Below are 25,479 nucleotides of genomic sequence, written 5' to 3' on the forward strand. Positions count from 1 at the left end.
CATGACCTTATGTTTTTGTAGCCCACCAGAGATGATCGTGGCTGGTTTGTCTCTCCTCTGGGGCCTAATCCTTGGTGGACCATTTTAGCTGCCATAATTCCAGCTCTGCTTTGTACTATCCTTATCTTTATGGATCAGCAGATTACAGCTGTTATTATCAACAGAAAAGAACACAAACTAAAGGTATTCAGTCAAAAGGTCATATGTTTTACTTTACCTTCCTGCTTTGCTTTATGTAATGTACTTTCAACACTGCTCAATAAGTTAAATTAACTGTGCATTATTTAGCAGTATTTTTCAATAAATTTAAAAAAATTGAGCAAGTATGTTAATTTTGTGTATGTAATTTGTATTATTTGTCAGCAATTCTCTTTTGACACACGTCTTTAAAAGTGTTCTGAGAGCATACGCCACAAATCAGTGAAGCACTTAAGCAGGTGTCATTTAACTTTAAGCATCTGCTTAAGACCCATTGACTTCAAAGAACTTAAACACATGCTTTAAGTTAAGCACTTGCCAAAGTGCTTTACTTAATCTAAACAGTCATGTCTAATATCTCTTGAAATCCAGATATCATCTGCTGGTGGGCTTAATTTTGATACTCTATAAAGAGGACATGGGATTTTCTTATCACTCTGTTCCCTCTCTGCCTCTCTAGATCTTTTGAATTTCCCCATAAGAGTTTTCTTCTCTTCCCTTCCCTTCCTTCTTGGAGGAGGGAGAAGTGTAAAAACTGAACTTTAGAGGCAAAATGGGATCTTAAAACAACATAGAACAACTTCCTTCTGGATGTCTACAGATGGAGATGGGAGAAAGGGGCATCACCTCTCTGAAAAGCTGCTGGGCAAAATCCAACAGCAGGCTTCTGTACTCGTATATTCAGCAAATTTAGGCCTCTTTTGACATACTTATAATAAACAGCAATCCAATCCCAGATCACTTTAGCAAATGTATTGGCGTCCTTCACTTTGTACTGCCTCTTCTTCGATGATTGTGACATTTGATATGTTCTTTTTTTGCCCTTTTTGTCAGCCTGACTCTTCATGTCAATCCATAGCATTGCATGTGGTTAACTTGACAGATGCAGGAAATTGCTGCCAAGCTTTGGAATGTGTTTTTTCAGCACTGGCATCTGGGAGTCAGATGGCTCTCCTGGCTGCCCTCTTGTCTTGCTGCATATTAGTTTTGCTGGGGTCTGGTATAGCATCACCTGTTGCTATGCTTTCTTGTCCTCCCATATGTCAGTTTCCTTGGATTCGGGGAAAAACTCCCTGATTCTGTGTGTATCAGTGCATACATTCCTCCAAAATGTGTCAGAAGGTAAAAAAGGTGTCTCAGTTAGGATTTAGATTTAAACTCCTTTGAGTGCATGTGTGCATATAACTAATCTTTGTTAACACGTCTCTGTGTTTAGCTAGACATGTCTTAGATGTAAGACTAGTGAGATAGTGAAGGGAGTTTTTTCTTTGATTTACCTTATATGAAGATGTCTCCCATGGTAAACAAAATAAATTAATTAAAATGGCATTTTCATGTTTGGTATGTGACTTACATTTCAGAAACCCAAACACTTGTTATTTTAGAACTAAAATTCATCTTCAGAAAGAAACTGTCTGCTTCCAAATCATTTTTTTCTCTTTTTTTTATATTTCCCATAGCAAATTCTGAATAGAGTATGCCTTAGATTTTCTTTTTTTAGTCTCTGTAGCAAATCCTTCCAAGTTTGTTTGAAAATGATTTAGTTCCTTTTTTTATGTCATAAGCCATCTGCATGAGTTTACAGGTAAGATTCTGGTTCAACACATTCATGTTATTTACGTGGGTTTTACTGCTTCATCAGAACAGGAAGTTGGACTTATTGCCACATTGGAAAATATGTGATTTACCCCATGTGACTTTGCTCAGTAACAGTTTGAACTTTAAGTGCACTGGTGAACCACAGCCTCAGAGAGTATGTCTACACAGCAGCTAGAGGTGTAATTTCCACCATGGTAGATATTTTCTTTTGATTGAGATAGCACACTAAACATAGCAGTGTTGCTGTGGTGGTGTGGGCAGCAGCCTGGGGTAGCCAGCCAAGTACAGTCCTGTCTTAGACCCTAGATATATATTCAGGGAGCTAACCCATGCCACTTTGGCTACACTGGTATTCTTATAACACTATGTCAGTCATATCTAGTATGTATACATCTGCGCCAGTTGGGATTTATGCCTCCAGCTGTAGTCTGAATATACCCACAGTGCTCCTGGGTTTCCAAAAAGAGGGAGGAAAAAAGTCCAGCTTTGACAAAAAGTTCGTTTATACGCAATAACTTTATGCAAAGCAATGTTCATTTTCACATACAAGTTGAAAACAAACCAAGGTTGATTTTGAATGCATTTGAGGTTTGAATCAAGTGTTTTACATACCTCTGCTCAGTAGCACAGAAATGTTATAACTTGACTTATCTGATTGTCTAACACAGTCAACCTTTAAAGATGGCATTTCTTTCATACTGACTGTTCCTACCAATGGGATGGTATTTCTTAAGAAAGTAATGGGGGAAAACTGAAAAAGCACAATACCTGATTAATTTTTTTAACCAACCTTCTTAATTTATAGAAGACTATTTTTACAATGGACAAAAGCAGAAACAGATTGAAATCTCCAGAAAAAAATCACACGCAAACCTCAGTTCAGCATGATAATGATACTACTGAGAACTTACTCATTTGATGTGGCATTAATATAAAGGATTTTAAAACATACAAAAAGGTGCATGTACATTTATAGACACTGATGATTTAAATTAGTTTTTGTAGCTGCTACTTTAACAATATCAGTGATATGTTGTGGAGGGAAGAATCAAGTTTTGTGTTTCAACCTGTATGACCATGTCTGTTTGGTGTCCTCTATTAAGTTTTTTTTTTTAAAGTGAATTCATTGCATGTGAATGATACCATATTGACAGCACTGGTAACTGGCATCCACCGTTCTCAACAGATCAGGTCCAGGTAAATCAGGAGCGACACAACTTTTCCCATATTTGCTCACCAACATATCTGAAACTGGCTACAGAAGGACCACCTCTAGAGATGGCTTCTCTTGGTATCTCTCATGACACCACCAGCAAAGAAGCCAAATGATACCAGTTTTGGTAGAAGATTTGTGATATGGACACTTGTCTGCTAGGAACTAGACTAAGACCACCAATTCATTTCACATAATTTACCAAACTATCACCATAATAACCACCTCTCGCTCATGCTGACCTCAGCTAGATAAAACATGGAAGACTGCTATTTTCTGTTAGGCATTTGAGTTTTTGAAATTGTTTCTAATAGTTAATTAGGTATGCCTGCTGCTAGAGCTTTCCTTAATTCAGATGTCATTTTACATCTTGTTATTGTTGCTGTTTCTTTTAACAGAAAGGGTGTGGATACCATCTCGACTTGTTGATGGTGGCACTCATGCTGGGAGTGTGCTCTATTATGGGATTACCATGGTTTGTTGCTGCCACTGTCCTTTCTATTTCCCATGTGAATAGCTTAAAACTGGAATCGGAGTGCTCTGCTCCAGGAGAGCAGCCCAAATTTCTTGGAATACGGGAACAAAGAGTTACAGGGCTCATGATCTTTGTCTTAATGGGCTCATCTGTCTTTTTGACAAGTGTTCTTAAGGTAATACATTTTGAAAAATAAAGAAAAAGTGAATAGTACTGTACATAGAATTTCAATTCTAATTATGCTTTTTATCGATTAGATACACTGCCATATATTGCAATAATAGCTCTGTGTCTGACAATGATCAATGTAGTCTAACACTCACATAATAAAATAGGTAGGGACATTTCATATTTTTAACCAAAAGGGCTTAGGGTGAAATCCTGGCTTCACTGAAGTCAGCTGGAGTTCTGTTACTGACTTCAGTGGGCCCAGGGTTTCACAGTTAGACTAGCCTTGGATTAATGACAAATTTTCATCTAAAAACCAAAGTCTGGTTAAATTACATCAGCAACCGAATTTGTTCAGTATTTGGATAACTTAAGAACATTGTGTGATAGATCTGTGGGTTAAAAAAGGGGGTTTCCATTAAGCATTCTGCAGTTGATGTCTTTGAAATAACCAGCTAAGCTTTCTCACATTCTCAGCAGGTTCCAAGTCAAGGCAAATAACTAGGGGTCTATTCTCACCATATGTGTACATGATTCTTAATAATATCAGTAAGGCTTGTAGGCAAAATCCTTGTCCTAATGAAATTGATGAGAATTTTCCCATAGGTTTCATAGAGATCAGGATTTGGCCTTATGTGTGGTCAACATGAAGGGAATAGATTGTTTAATGCTCATATTTTTGGATAATTCTGATTTAAATATAACGTTAAGCATGTTTCACAAAAAAAGTGTGTTGTGTGCATTGCATTTAAAATAGGTTCTTAAATATGGAAAGATTTCCCTGCCCACATACTTTATACCAGAAAGAGTCTGCACATTTTAGCTAGATATTCAGACTCACAAAATCATTGCGAAACAGTTGTGCACTGTACTTACAACACTGTGCAAACAACATAGAAAATTTCCCTTAGCAGTATTATTTATTTTGTTTTATTTACAGTATGAAAAAAGTGTGATCTTAGATGCTTTTTCTGAGAATGTTGGTTGTAATGTTCAGGTCACACTCTGAACAATATTTTACATGAAAGTTATCTGATTATTTTATGTATGTACTCTTACACTTTTATTTCCTGGGCATTTGTATTAATTTTTGAGAACAGTGAGTAAAGTACATTATGGTAACTAACTGTTAAAGTAAAATGCATCTTCGGAGCCAAATTCTGCTCTTTATTTACATAGTTGTAAACCCAGAGTAACTCTACTAATTTTAAGGGAGTTATTCTGAATTTATTCTGGTTTGATTAATTCAGGAATATGGGTCTTTGAATTAAAATATCTTTATACATGAACTGATATTCATTATGTTCTTCTTCCTTTTTTCGCCCTCCTCACCTGTGCAGTTTATTCCTATGCCAGTACTCTATGGGGTATTTCTTTACATGGGTGCTTCATCTCTAAAGGGAATTCAGGTAAAATGGAGTATAAGAAAAGCACACGTTTCTCTGTTAGTGATTGTGTTTACTTTTAAAATGGATAGTCATTTTTTCTTTTACTCTCTATTTACTTTCATATAGAAACTTAAAGGGACACTGTCAAGTTTCATTTCCTGGAAGTGACTAATTTGAAAAATAAAATGGATTTTTCTCTTTAAATAGTACACATGGAAATTAAAAGAAAAAAAGTAAAAACCTTTAATGATTCTTCTGCTCCTCTGTTGATTATTTAAAGGGACTTTTGCGTGGGCCTAAGAGCAACACACTGTTGCATATGCTCCTTCCTCTTCCCTCTGTACCCATGCCTGCCTACTGTCTCTTCCATTTCAGCATTGCTACTACTATTAATGGTAAACATCCGCTTGAGTTTCGTCTACACAAGTAGACCAATCCTTTGTTTAGCTGCTCTAAAGCTGGTTTAACCAGACTCTTGAGGATTCCCCTCCCACATGTAAGAGATACCTCAGATAGGGAAGAGCAACTGTAGCAATTCCTACAGTGGACATGACTTAGGGGAAAGGGAATGCTCTAGTGATTTCTCACTGCTGGAATGGCCCTGGAGGTAGTTGGCAGCTGCAACACCATTGGCAACAATCTACACATTGGGTCTAGGCCAGCACAGAGCTGGCCAAGGATTGTGGGAGTACCAACAGCTCCTTAACATCCCACTCTTTTGAGCTGTGCCAACCACTCCACAGCTGCAGCTCAGGATCTGGCACTAGGACTGTTTCTCATGTACTGTTGCAAAGTGAAATGACGTAGTAAAAACACGTATGCCCAGCCTACATGAACTCCCCCATATTGGCTAGTGCCGGCAGAGCGGCACCAGTGTGTGAAAAGTGCTGAGATGGATGCACCCTTGCAGGGCCTGGGGGAGGGGCACACACCATCAACAAAACAGTGAAGTAGGCTGTGCCCAAAAGTGCTGTCAAGTGCACAAAGAAAACAAACTAAAAGAGAGAGAAGCAAACATTTTTCTCTAATCTCCTTCAATTCGAGATATTTTAGATATTTACTTGTCACAAAATGTGGAAATATGATTGCAAGTTGACAGTGTCCCATTTATTTTAAATTTTGTTTATTATCGGTGGGGCTGGTCATCTTTTATTAAGGTTGCCTGATACTTCACATTATAAGTTCCTGTTTTTCAGTTGCTTATAAATTTCTTAGAATTCAGCAGCTAAAATCTATGCTTTATATTTCTTTTAGCTTTTTGATAGAATAAAGTTATTTTGGATGCCCGCAAAGCATCAACCAGATTTTATTTATCTGAGGCATGTTCCTCTTCGAAAAGTCCATCTCTTCACCATAATTCAGCTGAGCTGTCTTGTACTCCTGTGGATTATAAAGGTTTCAAGAGCTGCCATTGTCTTTCCAATGATGGTATGAAAATGTTCTTTTATTTTCTCAAAAAGATAAGTTATTTCTCCTAAATTATAATAATTGCTAGAAAACATGAATTGGGTACAGGTATATTCAAAATATAGGTAAGGATAGTTTCACATTGCATGATCTAAGTGAAATTCTATATAAACCTTGCAGTTTGGATCAAATCTCGTTCACTTTATACATGTGAGTAGCCCTACTGTCTATTCTCATGAGAAAGGTGAGTAGGATTTGGTCCTTTATGATACTCTTTGACACTTTAAAAAAAATTTCTACTTGATTGTTTTACATAAAGAACATCCATTCAATAAGGGTGTTTAATGCCTGGAGAGACTTTTTTGTTAAGAGTTTTATGTCTTGTTGAAATAAATAACTCAATTGATTCTGTTACTGAAATCAATTCTCCTTAGTTATATCATTGACTTAAAAAAAGATTAGTATTTCATGCTGCTTTAGAGGTTGACAGTAAAGATTAACTGGCCCAGAACATACTGCACCCTAAAAATTTTTTTCCAAGCCCTGAAAAATGCATTAGCCCTTCCAAAATAAAGAATTAAATTCCAGCTTCCCTCTTGAATGGTCCACCAACCAAATGTATGCAAGCAAAGCAAAGTAGACCGTATAACATTCATATGTATGCTTGTGCCATGCCTCTTGACTACAAATTTAAACACAATCATTTTTGAAAGTGTCCCTTTAAAAGCATATTTACCATTTGTATTTGCCTACAATACCCTGACCATTGAAATAAATGTCTCGACCAGGTTTTAGCTTTGGTGTTTGTCAGAAAACTCATGGATTTATTTTTTACCAAACGGGAGCTAAGCTGGTTGGATGATTTGATGCCCGAAAGCAAGAAAAAGAAACTGGAAGATGCAGAAAAAGAGGTAGGTCGTGGTTTCATTTTTCACTTCCTAATTTTTCTTTATCAGTATTTCCATTGAATAAATCTTAGAGCTGAGTCATCTTCCATGTGACATGTAGACTTAACTGTGTCAGTCCTTTGACCTTGATTATATCACATTTTAAAGTTACAAATCTAAGCCCAGTCCTGCAAATAGATGCACTGCTGCAGACCTGTATGCTAACATAATGTCATACTGAGGTCAAAGAGATTCTGTGTGGGAAGAAGGAATCCTAGTGGTACATCTAATTATGAAGTGGGTCCCTTAGAGAGGGCTATGGTCTAGTGATTTGAACACAGGCCTAGAAGTCAGAAACCCCAGAATTCTAATCCTGGAAATGAGTTTTCTTCAGTGGCCTTGGACAATTCACTTAGGTCTGGATTTGTAAAGGTTATTTAGACATTGCTGTGCTAAGCATTGTAACACTGACTGATTTAGAAAGCTAAATCTAATTTTTAAAAGTGGTTTAGGGACTCAGGAGCCTAAATCCCTTTGGCCCCAAATTGGAGTTTGGGTTAAGTACCTAAATCCCTTTTACAGTGGTATGTAGACTCCTAACTCAGTAAGGCATTGCAATGCTGAACACAGCAACTTCTAAATATTTGACAAATCTGGGCCTTAGCCTCTCTACCTCAGGTTAACCATCTGTAGCATGGGGATAAAATTTACTGTCCTGCCTCACTGGTACATAGTGAAAATTAATGTTTATGAAATAATTTGAAAACCAAAGATGCTATATAAGTGATAAATATATTAATTATTAATATTTACTATTTGTAATATATGTCCAAAGCTATCAGAATGAAATTTAAAATACACTGCTCTTTCTACTTCACACTGTAACTGATATACCAATGCAAACAAGAGATTTGAGTCCACATCTGTTGTCTTTTTTATTCAAACTAATTATAAGTAATCAAGGTACCTTTTTCACATTTTGAGTTGTTGGAAAGGAACCCTTTCCATATCATGCCTATGTTTTGCTTATGTGTCGCTTTCTTTCACATTCCAGATAGCACGGCATCAGACAACAAAACTGGGAAAATCTTTTTTTTTTTTTTTTTTTTTTTTTGCTGCTGCTGCTGCTTTATTTCAGTCACTGTCTATTTCGAGAGGTTATTTTTACATGTTTTGGCATTTCTAAATATTTGGAGCTATCATTAAAACTGTTTAACTGTCAAAAACTTACGAAGCTGTGAAGCCTGGAAATGACAAAATTAACTAGTAATAAAACTTCTGACATGTAGTCTAAAGAATTAATTGGAGAGTTGCTATCACACAGATTTTAAAAATAGAAATATTCTATCCACAAGAGTATAAATAAAGTTGACAAGATCTAAAAACTTGTTTGACTGGATCAAAATTTCATAATTTACATTGCTTTACATTTCTAGGGCCTTTTCCCCCTGCTTTGCAGTTTTCTTTTGTATAATATTCATCTCTTCCAATACACACTTCGGAGGCCATTTCAGAGTTAACCACGCAAGCCATTTTGAGTAAGACCCGAACGGACAAAATACACTTTTCTCATTATAAAAATTAACATGGTGACTTTTCTTAACAGGTCTAGTAGTAAAATGGGTAGGGAGAAAAACTCGGTTTTGGCAAGGCTTAAATTCCCTCACTGTGGGAAAGGATACCAGCATTTATAGCTAGTGCCAAATTAAGAGTGTGGGCTCGGAATATGGGCCATATAACCAGGGTGCTGTCACAGTCAAATTCTGTGGGACCGTGGTGCCTGGGGACCAGGAATATTCCTGGCCTGGGCTCCAGCTCCAGCAATGTTTGAGGCCGGATCTCTCCCTCAGCCCCACCTTCCACCCCCTGGGCACTCCCCGCTGCACATCCCCCGGGTGATTTAAAACAGCCCTGGGCCTCCACCCACCACTGGCAGTGCAGTGGAGCTGAGCAGCTTCCTGCTTCTCGCTCCACATGGCTGCTGACCCCATCCTGCAGCCCCTGTGCGGGGTGGGTCTGTGTCCTGCCCCAACCGCCCCTACAGCCAATAGGAAGCTGCGGGGGCAGTGCCTGGGGGTAGCAGCACATGGAGCCCCCCCCAGTCCTCCCTGCCTAGGAGCCCCAGGAAAGTGCCGCATCCCCAACCACCTCCCAGAGCCTGCACCCCCAACCCCTTCCCACACCCTCCCTCCTGCCCCCAAACTCCGTCCCAGAACCTGCACCGCTCACCCCCTCCTATAGTCCCAACCCTTGCCACAGCCCAGAGCCTACACCCAAACTCCATTCCAGAGCCTGCATCCCAACCCCAAGCTCCCTCCCAGAGCCTGCACCCCCCCTTCCCACACACCCTCTCCTGCCCTTCGCACTCCCTCCCAGAGCCCGCACCCCCCTTCCCACACACCCTCTCCTGCCCTCCGCACTCCCTCCCAGAGCCTGCACCCAGCACCCAAACTCCAACCCAGAGCCTACACCCAGACCCCCCCACACCCAAACTCCCTCCCAGAACCCAACCTCTCACCCCTTCTGCACCCACACTCCCTCCCAGAGCCTGCACCCCAATCCCCTGCCCCAGCCCAGGGCCTGTACCCCAGACCTCCTCTCCCCACCCAAACTCCCTCCCAGAGCCTTAGGCAGGTGTTGGGGGTGGGGCAGGCTCTGGGTGTTTTGGGCACCACCAACATTTGTACAAACCTGCTGCTCCTGGTCACAGTGCCTGCCAGCCTCTTTCTACTCTGCCGCCTCCTACTCCCCAGTATTGAAATAACATTCCCACCCCTTTCCTTTGGGTTATTGGTTACATTTGGCATTCATTTCTTGTGATTCAGTCTTTATGGGGTTGTGTGTGCTGTGCTGGGTTAGCGCAGGCTGCTATAATCACATCGATTGGTCAGTGTAGGCACACCTAACTTTGAAGCATTTGCCTGGGTTCATGTTGTGCAGACACTATTATTTCCATGGTTCACCTGAGTTGTTTGGTTTGTTGGATTGCAATGTTAAAGGGTTGGCCATGGGAGCATGGGTTAGGGTCCCCGCACTGGGGATAGAATTAATGGGGCGCATATAGACTCTCCTGCACCCACATTTTCCTATAAATTAGGTATCTACCCACCTGTAGTGCAGAGAGTTTTAGATTTGCAGAGAACCTGGCACTCTTGCAGAAGACGTTGAAGTTTCCTCATGTAACAGGTTGCATGGGGCTGTGGCCCTTAAGTGGACCCTTGGATGTGTCCTGGACTGCCTGAGGCCTTGGAATAATGTGGGCTCTGTAGAACATTAAGTTTAAGTGGGGTATACTTGAGGGTATATATTAAGCCTGGGGTATATTTGAGGGATGCTCTGGATTTGAACTCAGAAAAGAAATAAGGCCTGTAGCTCTTGCCCTCTCATTGTTGACAGGACATGTGGTTTTTAGGAGTTATGTTTTTCTGGAGTTAAAGGTTTCACGAACTTGCAATATTTGACCAACGGATTTGAACGCACAGCCCCATTCTCCTTAGCCCCTGGTATTCCCAGGTACCTTTTTGTGTTCCACTGAAAATTAATTTTGAAGCCCTGGCTCATTCACTGTATAGTAAAATTGTGCATGCAGTCAGAAATCTGGGATTACCTGATTCTTGCTTGCTCAACAGTGCTGCCTAAATGTCTGCTCTTACATAGTATTTGAAATCTGGTATATACGTTCTTTGCTGAACAGTTATTAGTAACTTCGCTCTCTTTTTGTTACAAAGGAAACTTTTATGTTTAGCATTGAAAAATACCATTAAGTGGAAAATTGTCCTTCAAATACATTATTCTTAGCATCAGATGTTTCAAACATAAAAAGCAATTGGAACTGTATCCTCTGTTTTAAAGAACTTTAGTAAATATTTAATACTACAGAAAAGAAAGGTTATAACAGATATAAAAAGATCTATGTTCAGAATATCATTTTGTCTCTTGCATCTAAATTTCTTCCTCCTAGGAAGAACAAAGTATGTTAGCTATGGAAGAGGAGGGCACTGTTCAGTTACCACTTGAAGGTCATTACAGGTAAAATATAATTTTGATTAACTTGGGGCTGATGTAAGCAAACATGAGACAAGGACTAAACAATTGTATAAAACCCTGTCATGCCACTATACTCTGACACAGTATAATTAGTTAATCTTGGCACAGAGTGAAATCTGTCCTATCAACAGGAAATATGCATGTGTGTTAGCAAAGCACAAATATGCATCCCAAACTCGTGTTTAAGGCTTTGTGTCCTAGGTTCCACCTCCCTTGCCTTGGGACCTGATCCTGAAGTCTTTATTCAGCGTGAAAAAAGTACATCAGTGGAAGTTTTGCCTGCAAAAAGACTGCAGGATCAGGCCACCAATGGTGAATAGCTGGGCTGGCTCTTGGTGCACCCACTGCAAGACTAGAGTGGGGAGCAGGGTGGGAGGGCTCCAGAGCTCAGGCTGCAGCCCTGCAGCCAAACTCCATTAGCCAGTGTCAGCTGGCATGGGCCAGCTGCAGGTGTCTAATTGCACTGTAGACATACCCTAAGAGGCCACAGACACAATCAAGACCCTAGTCTTGTAAACTGGTGCAGTTCATCAAAAATTTTGGAGCCACTTTTTTTTGCATACCAAGCCTTGATCTGTATACAAATAAAGTCATAAATGATGTACAATATTTAGTGTTGTGCTATCACAGATGGAGGTCTTTAAAGCTTTAAAAATAAATATATGAAAGGTTAAGTCCACAGTCCTACAGTTCTTACTCAGAAGCAGTCCTAATAAAGTTAGGGACATAAGTCAAGGGTTCAGGAGTCTACTGTTACTGAATTTTTAATACCTCTTTTATTTTAATAGAAAGGACATTCGTTTTGAAATCATTAAAAAAATCTTTAAACTACTCCAGCTTTGCAATGGTTTTAAAACACTGTAGCTTGCATTTGGAGTTGGTTAGTATAGTCTAAAACAGTGTTTCTCAATCTTTTTGATACTAGGGACTGGCTGGCTGCCTTCCTCAACTGTGTCAGGGAGATCTCCGGGACCGTCACCGGTCCACAGACCAGGCATTGAGAAACACTGGTTTAGTGAATTGATCAGAGTGCTAGGAACCAGAAGTTCTTCCATTTTAGTTCATTGATATGTTCAGTGGCCTTCGGAAACTCACATAACCTCTCTGTATCTCATTTTCCCCATCTATAAATTGGTGGTGATACCTACTTACCTTACAGATGATGTTAGGATCAATTAATTCATGTTTGTACAACATTCTGCAAGAGTCAAGCACTAAATAAGTGACATTAATGGAGTATGTGTGAAGTTGCTAATAATATTTACTAAGTTCTAATATAATTGTTTAACATATTTAAATATTTATTATCCTAATAATCAATGACCAAGTCCTGCTGTATAGTAATATAGAGAACAAAGACTGATCGCTTGTGATATTGTGTGTTCATTTTCATCTAGAGATGATCCATCTGTGATAAATATTTCTGATGAAATGGCAAAAACTGCCGTATGGAAGACACTGCTGATATCCTCAGAGAATGCAAAGGATAAGGAGTCAAGCTTTCCTTCTAAAAGGTTTTAACTTTTAAGTTATTAATATATTAAACCTCATGTATTGGGGCCAAGCAAAACAGCTGATTTTTTAAATTGAAAAAGGAGGGACTATAAAAGGTCTTTAGCTACCACTAAGTTTATTTCTTGAAGAGTTATTTATTTTTAAAAATAAAGACAACATGGTCATCACTGTAACTGAAATGCTCACATACAGCACCCATTAGTGTTAATGAGTGTTATACATATACATTTAGGGCAGAGTAGAATGCTTGAAATTGCAAAAAAAAGTCTCTTTCATTATATATATTTCAGAATATTTGCAACTCCTATTTAGAACAGCCAAAGAAATGTAATTTCCTGTTGGCATAAAGTTTAAAGTATAATCCAGGTATATTGTAAAATGAAGAGAGCATTTTTGTCCATGCCATAGAGTATGAATATGAATGAGTAGATATGTTAAATGTATAGTATTTATTGTAAGAAGTATCTTCCGCTATTTCCATAACTTTTAAATTAACATGATTTTCTACTTAATTGTTTCATATCACATTTCTGTCATAAGCTCCCCTTCCTAATCACTCTAGAAGCTGATTCCCCAAAGGTAAGACCCTGTTCCTCAACCTCCTCCTTGATTGCATTTTCCAATTTTAAATAGTGTCTTCTGGAAACCCAGATGACTTACTATATGTAATTTTTGGGGAGACAAAATGAATGGAAAACTCATGATCCATGTTTAAATAATTCTGTCAGAATCCTGAGTGTCATTTTGTGATACTTGAAATAGGTACTGTTCTATAAGGTCTAGAAATGTTTTTCATGTTTTTGAAGACTCAATATATACATTGTCTATTTAAATGACAAATTGAATTTACTCACAATATGTACATTTTTATTTGTCCAGTAGTAATTTTTATTATTTTAATCCAGAATTTGTACCCTAGATTTCTAAATCCAAGAGATATCCCTGGAAAGTTGACTTTTTAATTGCTTTGGGAAGAGATGACGTAGTAGAAAAAATTTCAGTGAGCGTCACTAAACGGAGTGAAATGAAATAGAAAAGCTGTGGTCCTGAATTTTGTTACCCCAAAATGGCATGCTGCTTTTTCAATGTGTCTCTTTCCATAAACAGCATAAACAAGATTAACAGTTGGTGACCGAGAATCTTCATTTCAAATCTCTGTAGACCAGCTTGCTCATGCGCTCCATTTTAGCACCAATTTACTATCAATCAAAATAAAAATATGGCTCTGATTTTTGTCTCCCACCCTCTATATAGTTCCAAAGGACATAATCACAGTAGATTTGTGCATGGGGGAAGTGTATAGTGAGGCTGTGCTGGGGAACTCTTTAACCCTCTGCATTTAAGCACTGTCTCTTAACAACTATGTGGATCTACTGGTCAAAAATCCTATATTGGAAATGCAATAACTGCAATTTCAGTGATAGCTAAAACACAAACACAGAAATAGTTTCCTCAGTAATAAAGTTCTAAGCACACTGCTACTCATTTGAATAAGCCTCTGACCTAGATTATTTCATTATGAACCCAATTTTGAATCCCTGTATGTAACTTGAGTGCATGAGCTCAGATTATCTCTGAGTATCTCTGTGGAAACTAGTATTGCTCAGAGTATCTCTGTGGAAACTAAGGTAAAGAATCCTATTTTCAATGGGAGAAGCACCAGTGCAACCCCTCAATGGCTGAGGGGCCCTACAGGAGTTTCCACTAGAAGCTGATCTTGAACCTAAAACATATAGGGCCTCATCTATGAGTGACAAGCATTACAGATTTGTATTCTTCTGCATTTAAATGGAGATTGTAAGCTTCTCAGAGCAGGGGCAGTATCTCATTTATCTACCAAGTGCCATGCATATCTATGGTACTGTCTTTAAAAAAAAACCAAAAACATACAATAATAATTGTGTGTGTTTGTATGTATACACACGTGAGAGAGAGATTAGTTATATGAGCCAAATTTTCTGTTGGAATATGCTGGTGCACCTCCAGTGACTTTAACAGAACAGCACAAAATTTACGTTGGCAAAGAATTTGGCTCAGAAGATATTGGTGAGGTTGTATGGGGTGGGTCTCAGGAGATAATTTGACCTTTATGACTATTCATTGTTTCCGGATGAGTATTGGCACTTCTTTTACTCAACCTAAGATTTAGGGTCTGGGGACGAAGTTCATACTCATGTGAGTAAGAACTGGAGGATCAGGCTGTTCGTTTTTCATTTTCAGGCTTTTAACCATAAAATCCTCCTTCCTGTAAATGCCCAACCCGTAGCTATAGAAATCTAAAGTCTGCTGTGTCTAGTGGCCTAGTGTGTCTCAGTTGCCTGCGTGGAACACGGGGAGAGAGGTGGAATCCAACAAACAAGGGACACAGTCTTTTCATTTTTGTTCTTTTTAAACAAAAGCAGGTTCATATCATGCTTAGTTATGACACAGCAGAAACAAAACTAAATAAGGGCCAAATTCTGTTCTCAGGTGCATGTGTGTGGCTTCCATTGAGTTCAGTGAAAATTTTATGCTGACATTTGAGGATACAGTTTGATCTCAAATGGATAGAAAAGTATTGAAAATAAATGGATGCAATGGTAATAGTTATAAGAGTGACCACACTGAAAAGTTCAAGGGGCTTTTCAGGTAACCAAGGGAATGGGATGACCATATTCTGTTTCCTGCAGGAACGTGTGTTCTGCCATAGAGAGAAAAACATGCATGGTCTTGTGCTGAAGGCAATTGCACTTGTGCTTTTTGGGACTAAACCACTAAACAAGCATTTAATATAGCATTTGTCTATAGTCCTGTCCTTGTTCATGTGTTATCTGCCAAACACCAAAATAATATGACTAAATGAGGCGAATAGAAACAAATGAAGATCCTGTAATAAGATTTCATATAAGCATTTATCACCAGTAGAGTCTTTGTCCAGTCAAAAATATACCAAGCCTTCTGAGTGCTTGAATCTTGGAACGCTTTGACCTTTGGTGCTAATATAATAAACAAAGAAACAGATCAGCGCTTTAGGAGCTGCAGAGCTGCTTTAGCGGAGGAGAGGTTAGGTAAATGACTTCTCAGCCACTCCAATGCAGTTACCCTATCGTGGACTCTTCTGTCCCTACTCCTGGCTTACTGGTGCTCCATAGCCCCTTAGCCCAAAGGCTCTGCAGAGAAGCTCAGCAAGGGAGACATCCTCTTTAGCCAGCACAGCCCATTTAGATTTCTCTGGCTGATTCAGTGAGAAGGAAAAATCCACTCCTGATGTCAGACTATCAGGGGATATGCATCTCCTATGTCATCCCCAGGAGACAACCTGGCAGGGTAGAGACTTTTTTCCAGAGGTGACAGGACTGGGCAGTTGCATCCAGCTGAAATCAGTATTCCTCTGTTGTTTCCAGAAGCACCCCTAGAAATAGGCGGAAGCCCCCACAGCCAGGGAGATAAATTTTGGGCTTGATTTAACAAAATGAAAATAATATCTGTACCCTTAAAAACTACTTGTGTGAGGAAATTTTACAGGAGCAATTTTGGAGACTCCTTATTTAAATCATGTTTGGATTTGGACTGGTTCTCATTCACTCCTGCTAGGGAATCATTCCTATCAGGAGGTTATATGTATGCTCCAGGTTTGTATTTCAGAAATACATATTGCCATTCTTTGTCAAAGGGTTGATTTACCTGCACTTTGGAAGTGTCTTTAAATTTTATTAATGTGACTGGATGAATCTTGCTCTAAGGAGCTCGCAGTGACGCTCCTTTCACATATCAATGCAACCTGTTTGTTGTGCAGGTTGTCATAAAATAGGATTCAGGACAGAGAAAATAATCACCCTTGCACATATTGTATATTGCTTTCTGTAGGCAAATCATCAGCATTTTTCCATTAAAATTGTGTTAGAATTTGAATCAAGACTAGAAAATATTCTTGTTAATATGCTGCTGACAACTGCCTTGTGCATGGCTGGGATACCCCTTTTTAAAAAATTGTGCCTGGCATCACACAGCATAAATGTGAACTAAATCAAGGATTTAAAATTAAAATAGTTCGATTTTTTTTTCTGAAGAAAGGAAGGACCCTGAGGCTTCCATGTAAATTTGCTAGCACTGCTCACTGTCTCTTTAGATAAATTGGTCCAAAATATTTCTCATACATGAGTGATGAGAATACACACATTTACAGCAAAGAAATACTGGAAGCTCTTGTTTGTGCCATTTCAAAAAATGCTGGTATTGTTTCAAAATTGTACCATTATCATTGTTTTAAAAAATCATTAACAGTAGTACAGTATCTTTTTTTAAAAAAAAGCAACTATTTTTTCTTGCATGCTCGCAGATTTGCACATATGTAAACTTTCAGTTTATTGTTGACTTACCTCCTTACTAAAATGCTGGCCAGTGTCGTCTGTACTATGGAACACTGCAGTTTTTCACACTTGCTTCGCAGTTTGTGCCATGCAGCATGAAAAGTTAATGCAGTCATGTGGTTTTTTCCCCCAGGTTCAATGCTCTAGCAACTATGATAAGCTCTGCTGTAATATATATTCTTTTTTATTTCCCCTCCTCCCCCCACAGTGCTGAAAGCAGAAGAGAGAAGAAAGCTGACTCAGGGAAAGGTGTTGACCGGGAGACTTGTCTATGACTTGTTCTTCAACTTATTTTTACAAACAAATGAAAGGAGTGCCACAATCATTAACATAACTGATTTGATCATATATTGTAAACTTTGTCTTTCATCCCAAACTAGCACAGGTAATGTAAGTAGTGCAATATTTATTTCATTTTCTTCTAAATGTCTACACTGTCAGATATCTGTGCAAAAATCTACTGTACCCAATGCAAGAATCTTCACTTTCCTTGCTATGTGTTAGCCATTTGTTAATACTGAATTCATCTAATCAATTTAGTAAGCATAGTTTCTTTCAAATTTAACTTAGTAGCTTTGTACTGGATTTTTCTACTTCGCCTGTGTGAAAATCCCTAATAACTTCATTCAAGACAAACTTGAAACATAGCCCCATTTCTTTTTTAGCTCTAGTCAATTATTTCAAGAGACCCAAATTAATGAGTAAAAGTTAGTTTTAAAGATTTTTGTGGGTTTTTTTTTAAATAATGACTGACCTGATCCTATCTCGCTAGAATAATCCTTACCCATGTGAACTTTCCCATTGAACTCGAGGGTTACTCTTGCACTAAGAGCACTGTTATCAGACCTAATATTTATGCAGTTTTCCTTGAATTAATAGAGAATATTTAATATTCACATTTGTATGTAACTGGAACATAAAATCACATATCTAATATATAAAACATTCTCTTACCTTGTTAAAAATGAATATTTCACATCATTGGATATTTCTTATGGTATTTGCTAAAAATGCAAGCTGTGATTACAGTGTCTTTTACTGTACTGAATGTTGCAGTGGTCGGTCAAACAGCTGCATTATGTTGTTAATGAACCCAGTATTTTATAATATTAGTGGGAATTTTGTAGATACAAATCTTTACCAGACATATGCAGTTATGTTGCCCTCCTAGTGATGATCGGTTTTCTGTTTAATTGCCTAAAACCTTTAAACGCCAAAAATAAAATCATACATTATGTTGCACACCTATATTGTTACCCCTCTGCTTACAGTCATGCCCTGCTGTCATCCAGATATGAATCATACACAAGAGACTTAGAGCTGGTCAACTGTTGTTTTTGTTACACGCTCTTTTCATTATTCCATTAAATGCACATTGATTAAAAACAAAACTCAAAATTGCAAATTAAGACATGGCTTAAAACTAGGACTATCAATTAATCACAGTTAATGTATGCTATTAACACAAAACAAATTAACTAGTTTAAAAAATAGGCATGATTCATTGCAGTTTTAATCGCACTATTCAATAATACCAATTTAAATTTATTATAAATATGTTTGGATGTTTTTCTACAATTTCAAATATATTGATTTCAGTTATAACACAGAATACAAAGTGCACAGTGCTCACTTTATATTATTTTTATTACAAATATTTGCACTGTTAAAAAGATAAAAAGAAAAGAAATAGTATTTTTCAGTTCACCTCATACAAGTCCAGTCAGTCCTACTTCTTGTTCAGCCAGTCACTAAGACACACAAATTTACATTTGTACAATAAAATGTCATCTGAAAGTGAGAACAGGTGTTCACATGGCACTGTTGTAGCCGTTGTTGCAAGGTATTTACATGCCAGATATACAAAACATTCATAATGCTCTTTCATGCATCGATTTCCAAGCCAAAAAAAAAATTTCACATTTGTAAGTTGCATTTTCATGATAAAGAGATTGCACTAGGGTACTTATATGAGTTGAACTGAAAAATACTATTTCTTTTGTTTCTTTTTTAAAGGGCAAATATTTGTAATAAAATAATAATATAAAGTAAGCACTCTGCACTTTATATTCTGTGTTGTAACTGAACTAAATATATTTGAAAATGTAGGAAAAATCCAAAAAATATTCATAAAAAATTTAAATTGGCATTCTATTATTATTTAACAGTGTGATTAAAACTATGATTAATCATGACTTTTATTTTATCTTGTGATTGTGATTTTTTAAAATTGTTTGACAGCCGTACTTAAAACCATTACAAAGAAGTTGTTCTACTACATACAAACTGATTTTACTACGGCATGATCCTTCAGTCTTTAACCAAGCTAAATTTTACAGAAATAAGGACTGTAAGATCAGGCACTAAAGCATTTGAACAATAACAAAAGTTTTAGAGCATTATGTGGAAATGTCACGATTTGTTATTTTTTAACAAATTAAAAAACTAAAGAAGGCTAACTCTTATCATTGTGTTAGTGGCTTCAGTCTTGTAATCATTACAATGATCAATTTATAGGGCTTTAAGGCTTCCTAGCTCTTCCAATACGCTAATAATCGCTCCACAGATCTAAAAGGAGTGACTTTTCACACCTAGTGTCCAACACATGAAAAGCACTGCTTCTAAAGCTGTTTTGACTAATCTAGCCAGTGCATTCTGTTGCAAATAAGTAGGATCACTGTTCTAAACTCTACTTAGTATTATCAAAGCCCTTTAAGGTCATTTTTAAGGAAATTATATTTAATGGGTGCAAAGAAGGATTTACATTTAAGAAAGAATGGTTTGTATTTATAAATTTAGGGAAAATGCAGACACATCAAGGTTAGAATGCTTTGTTTTTGTGTACCTGATGATACATTGTAACATTCCAATTGTTTTAAGCTTAGTATAGAAATACAATACTGGTTCATCCCTGGAAGCAGCCTGCTGGTGTTTTGATATGTTGCTGACTTTCTGTTACCGATGATCAAAGTGAATAGGAAGTTTCACATAACCAACTCTTAGAATACTAAAAAATCAGTGTATTCAGTGGCATTCTGTATTTCCGTTCAGTATTTGAGTATTTTTTTTACAGTCACTCTATTCTTGTGAATTTTAATGCTATTCCAATGTTAATCTTAACATTTTGAAATCACATCAAATATAATGCAAATGTAGTGTTATGTATTTACTTCTAATTTCATATTCCTGGTCAAAATTACTGAATTTCTTTGATGTAATTTATTACAAAAGTTTAAGTAATGTGTACATGTGAATAGAATATTGTGTTTTTCACGACTAAGAAATGTTATGTGGAAATAAATATTTATCCTAACAGATTTTCATTTTTATATTGCAAGACACAATGATCTAGTCTGTGGGGCATTTATGCAGCGTGACGTGTGTTTCTTGTTTTAAACATCTGAAATGCTACATCAGGTAGACATTTTGAAATGTTTCACTTGTACACTAAGGAAGTTATGTGGGTGGAGCTCACAGCTCGGTGAACAATTTGGAGTAAGTAATTTAATTGACAACTGTATGTCCCAATCCTGCAAGCTGCTCTGTGCAGGTGGATCTCTGTGTCTAGGCAGTGCCCTATGTAGGTATTCAATATACAATCTGTATTAGCTAATTGTGATTGATCACAAGTCACATGGTTTCTGTTCTGCGATTGGATGAGTTTAACTAAATGTTAAATTGTGGCTTTGCCACAACCACTGAACAGAGGTGGCACATAGTTGCATTGCCCCAGGTGCAGACCATGATTTAGTCCCAAGACAGCTTCTGATTCCTCTCCTTGCTGTGGCGGAGCTTATGCACACCAGCCATATACCTTACACAAGTTATTTCCCCCGGTGCACTGACTCACCTGTTCTGGCAGGTCCAAGAGGGTACTGAGTCGAGGCTCAGCCTTTCCCCCACCCCCTGTCCTGCCTACAGGCACAGGAGGGCGAGTTGCAGGCCCAGCGAGGCTGCTCTCTCAGCCTTTCATGAAGTTTGTAATAAACTGGCGCTTGAGGATGTAGAACTCAGTCTGTACAGATTGCAGTTATGTACACTCCCTACCCCCCGTGTATTTGTAGTGTAGTCACTAGCCATAGTTATAATCAACACTGCTTTTGCAGTGCTCCAGTCTCAGCTGGCACTGGCCCATTGTACAGAGAGTGCAGATAAAATCTGACTTATAACTGGATTGCAGATCTGTGTGTTTTCCTCTGCTCACTGGATTAAATTGATCCCTTATATAACATCACCAGAGCTGGCTTAGGCAGTAGTGCCTGGCCTACAACTGCAGTGAATCTGTGACGTGTTGGAATCCATTGCAGCAGGGAGAGGTGAAATGCTGGGCGATTTATTGTTTGTACCACATGGCATTTCATGCTGCCTAAATTATGTGGTGACAACTTCATTGCTACTTGAATCAAGGTGGTTTCTCCAGCACCTCAGGTGGGACATATCACTTATGCCTAACTGGTGGACACTGGTGCCTAAATCCACCTTGTGATTCTAGCCTGGGGGGTCTCCCATTCTGCTCTGTCTTACTCTGGTGTAATTAGATGGAGTTGGGGGGCAATGTGGGTGTATGAGGGATCAGAAACAGGCCATTGTATTCTTCCTGAATGTTAGCCTGGCATCCAACCATGCAGCACTGCTATAAATGTGGTATCATTCATACCCCAGTAATATTACAGCTTCATGCTTAAAATCAGTTTTCAACTATGTCCTCTTAGTTACTTATCACCTAAGTGTCTTAAATTACTCAGCATAATACTTTGAGATACATTGTTCCGCCTCATAGATAAAATAAAACAGAATGACATGTCTAGAATCCAGAGGACTTTGCCTGTCAGACTCTAGCATCATTGTTAGCTGGAGGACAGCATGTATTGCTTATGTGTAAACCACCATGGACAAGTTTCCTGTAGCAGATTTCCCTGTGAGCACTAATGAAGAAATTCTGTGCTATCCTTTATGAAGCGCTCATATTTGTTGTGTGTAGTCCTGTGGCCCATAAAAAAACCTGGTTTCTACATGAGAGATTATTTTATCCTGGTTGACATTTTTTCACGGTTCTTCTCACGTCTAAGAATGTAGCTATTATGTGAACCTATGGCATCCATCAGGGAAGAAAAGTTCCTTGATTTACTTGTCACTTCTATAGCTTGTTGTGATCCTATTCTAGGTAATGTTTCTTCTCCCTTGAGTGAATAGGATCTTTTGTTCATTCGTTCATTCTGGCATCAGTGAGCTGGCTGTTATTCCCGCTTAGAGGAAATAGAATACTTTGAGAACTTTTTAAGTAAAAGGTGCTATAGGGATAAAGTATGTTAGAAATATTAATAAATTGCACCTAAAACACCACTGTAATGCAGGTGATCACTCATTCACAGCAGGTGTTGGGTTTTGTTTGAGTAAATGAGGCAAGGCTGAGGTGTTTGAACAATTTTCAAGGTACATGTTTATGAAAACTGCAGCCTTATTTCCACTAGAATCATGCCTGTCTCCTCATGGAGATGGAATGCTAAAGCTACTTTGACTTTGTTCCCTCTCCTTCCCCGGATTTTATCTGTCTACTTCTAGATTCACACCTAACCCTACTAACCCGTTATGCACATGTAATAACTATGTGACAGGTATATGTTAGAAACCAATGTGCTAAATGTAATATAGTCATATCATGCTTTGTTACATGATACTACCAAGGACTAAACACAATTATAAAAAAGGTGGAAATACTGCACTGGACTTAGGGCTGGTCTTCACTACAGGGAGATCGATGCTGCTGCAATTGATGCAGCAGGGGTCTATTCAGTGGGTCTAGTGAAGACCTGCTAAATTGACGGCAGAGCGCTCTCCAGGCGACCCGGGTACTCCAGCTCTCCAAGAAGAATAAGGGAAGTTGACAGGAGAGTGTCTCCCATTGACGCAGCACAGGGTAAGTCGACCTAAGATGGGAATAGCGTAACTTTGGTTGACTTACCCCAGTAGTGAAGCCAAGGCCTAAGTTTCCTTCATTACAAAAACGTATTTGTTGTTGGAGTTCTTAGTCAAGTTTTCTACTAGATAAAAGGACTACAGATATTGTTCAGAAAAGTCTTTGGTACCACAACTATGCCTTTATTCTATTACAAATTTTGCTGTTCTGCTTTTAAGATAAACGGTTTAGCTCTTACCATACATGAGTACAGAGCACTCTGCTAAAAGCCATAGGGCTACATGGTCACTTTATTTTTAATTCTAAAAGGCTCATATTATTCCTGATTTTCCCAGTGGGGAGACTTAAGTGGAGCCTGATGATAAATCTGAGAGAAATTTACAAGTAGGTTGTGGAAAACTCAAACACTGTAGCACATTTCTATACAAAGACATCATCCAGTCCTTGCTCCTAATGATCGTTAGATACTCAGGTTGCATTTTAATTTTTCACTGATTATTTATATCTTAAGCACTGGCAACATGCCCAGTGTTGTATATGGCACTGAAGGTAATACAATCCCTGCCTCACAAAGATTACATAAGTAACAATGGGCCAAAGATCCTTGCTCAGGTTGTACTCAAGCAAATTCCCATCAAAGTCCATACCCGTCTGTCTGATTAAGGAGTGAGTAAGCGCCACAACGCTGTTGCCCTTTAGGCACTTGTGGAATTCAACTCCACTGTTTTCATAGGTATTACTCAAGGGCTTTGCAGAAAGCTTTTCTATAATCACAGTTTGGTTTTTTTTAGAGTGTGCTACAAGGCAGACTTGTCATGTCATCGCATGAAATGGATTGTATTGAAAAAATAGAATTTTCTGCAAGAAATGGAATACTAACATAAGTCTCTTTTTAGTATAGCAGGTAAAAACATAAGCCATAATTTTGTAGAAGTTTTTGTTGAAAATTTCATCCTGATTGTCACTAAAAATATTCAGATTTCAGTAAATTTCAAAAAGATCTCTCTTAATCATCTGAACTTTCTTTACCAAGACAAATCAAATACTTCCAAGCCTAATTATAACCTGTTAAACATCAATTTCCCTGTATGCATACAAACTGACAAAAATATTTTTCTATTGAAATAAAGTACAAAAAATGCCGGTTGAGAATTTGGTTTGATTTAAGGATATTTACTTTTTATATTTTGAGTTGTGATGTCAATTTGTTTTTTAATGGTTATAAAGCTTTATCTCAACATTTGTCATTAAATAATTGTCTGATGCTCCCTAATAATTTCCTGCAACTGTGAATGACATAGATAACATCAAAAAGTATGCTTAAAATCCATAATTTTGCACAAATTAAAATTTAAATGGATAAAAATAGAAAAATGGTTAAATAGATAAATGATAAAAATCAAATTCTGCCAAATATAATGTTCTAGGGCACACGTCCTTTCTATTCCAGCCCCCAATCTTCTGCCTCTATTCAGCTAGCAACTCTGTTTGTGAACATATGAGTAATTTATCAATCAATATCACCAAGAAGTAGACCATATACGTACATTTCCATTTTAGAGTGAAAGTAGTAAGTACAGAAAGGTATTGATTGAAACACCACACTTTAAAAAAGGAAATTTGGCAAATGACATGTAAACATTCTTGTTCTGATAAAACCTGATTTAAAACAAATTTAAATAAAAATGCGATAGTTGCTTGGCAACAGAGGTTGTTATAAAAATTGACATGATGTCTACACGGTCATTAAGGATTTTAAATTTTTTTTCAGATGTTCTCAAAAATAGTTATATTGGCTCAGTGCAAGTTTAGATGAGAGACTCTACTGGAAAAGTGCCATTATTAACAACTTGATAAAAAAAATCCCAGTATGGTATGAAATGCCGCGTTGGTACTAGGGCAACAAGAAACATTGCTTTATGAAATGGCTCATATGGGTGTAAATATGGCTGTGTGCCTCTCCTCCAATGCTATGGTCTTTGTCCGTATACCACTAGGGAAAAGAAACGAACAATATTATATCTGGCTACATACAGAACTATGCACAACATAATACATGCTGTAGAATTCTTAATATTAAACAGGACACATGTACTCAATCAGAGTTCCAGGCGGTTGTTTGGAATGAGCGCGGAGGTAGTTGAAGGCCACTGAGAAGGGAATGTAGATGAGGTGCTGAGTGACCTAGCTGCTTATTTCCTTGCTTTATTTGCTTGTGGTGGTGGGACATGCTGTCTATCGGCCTTAACTTTGCTCTAACAGGATTTTATGTGGGAATTTATGTGGACTTTTTAGTAAATATGTGTCATTGTTGAC

General features: G+C 37.9%; 2 protein-coding genes across 3 annotated transcripts in view; one reads left to right on the top strand and one right to left on the bottom strand.

The window, feature by feature from the left end:
- Positions 1–17,521, top strand: part of SLC4A10 (solute carrier family 4 member 10) — a 204,609-nt gene extending 187,088 nt beyond the window's left edge. For both annotated transcript variants that reach the window (XM_077829536.1, XM_077829537.1), the window contains exons 18-25: positions 22–183; positions 3,409–3,660; positions 4,994–5,062; positions 6,296–6,469; positions 7,237–7,359; positions 11,297–11,364; positions 12,780–12,896; positions 17,455–17,521. In XM_077829536.1, the coding sequence (XP_077685662.1) occupies positions 22–183; positions 3,409–3,660; positions 4,994–5,062; positions 6,296–6,469; positions 7,237–7,359; positions 11,297–11,364; positions 12,780–12,896; positions 17,455–17,521 (1,032 nt within the window). The remainder of the gene's footprint in view (positions 1–21; positions 184–3,408; positions 3,661–4,993; positions 5,063–6,295; positions 6,470–7,236; positions 7,360–11,296; positions 11,365–12,779; positions 12,897–17,454) is intronic.
- Positions 17,522–23,375: 5,854 nt separating this feature from the next.
- DPP4 (dipeptidyl peptidase 4) overlaps positions 23,376–25,479 on the bottom strand; it is a 66,878-nt gene continuing 64,774 nt past the window's right edge. The window contains exon 24 of the mRNA XM_077830381.1: positions 23,376–25,156. Within this exon, the coding sequence (XP_077686507.1) occupies positions 25,058–25,156 (99 nt within the window). The 3' untranslated portion in view covers positions 23,376–25,057. The remainder of the gene's footprint in view (positions 25,157–25,479) is intronic.

Source organism: Eretmochelys imbricata, chromosome 11 (genome assembly GCF_965152235.1).
Source record: "Eretmochelys imbricata isolate rEreImb1 chromosome 11, rEreImb1.hap1, whole genome shotgun sequence".
In the NCBI taxonomy this organism is placed as follows: Eukaryota; Metazoa; Chordata; order Testudines; family Cheloniidae; genus Eretmochelys; species Eretmochelys imbricata.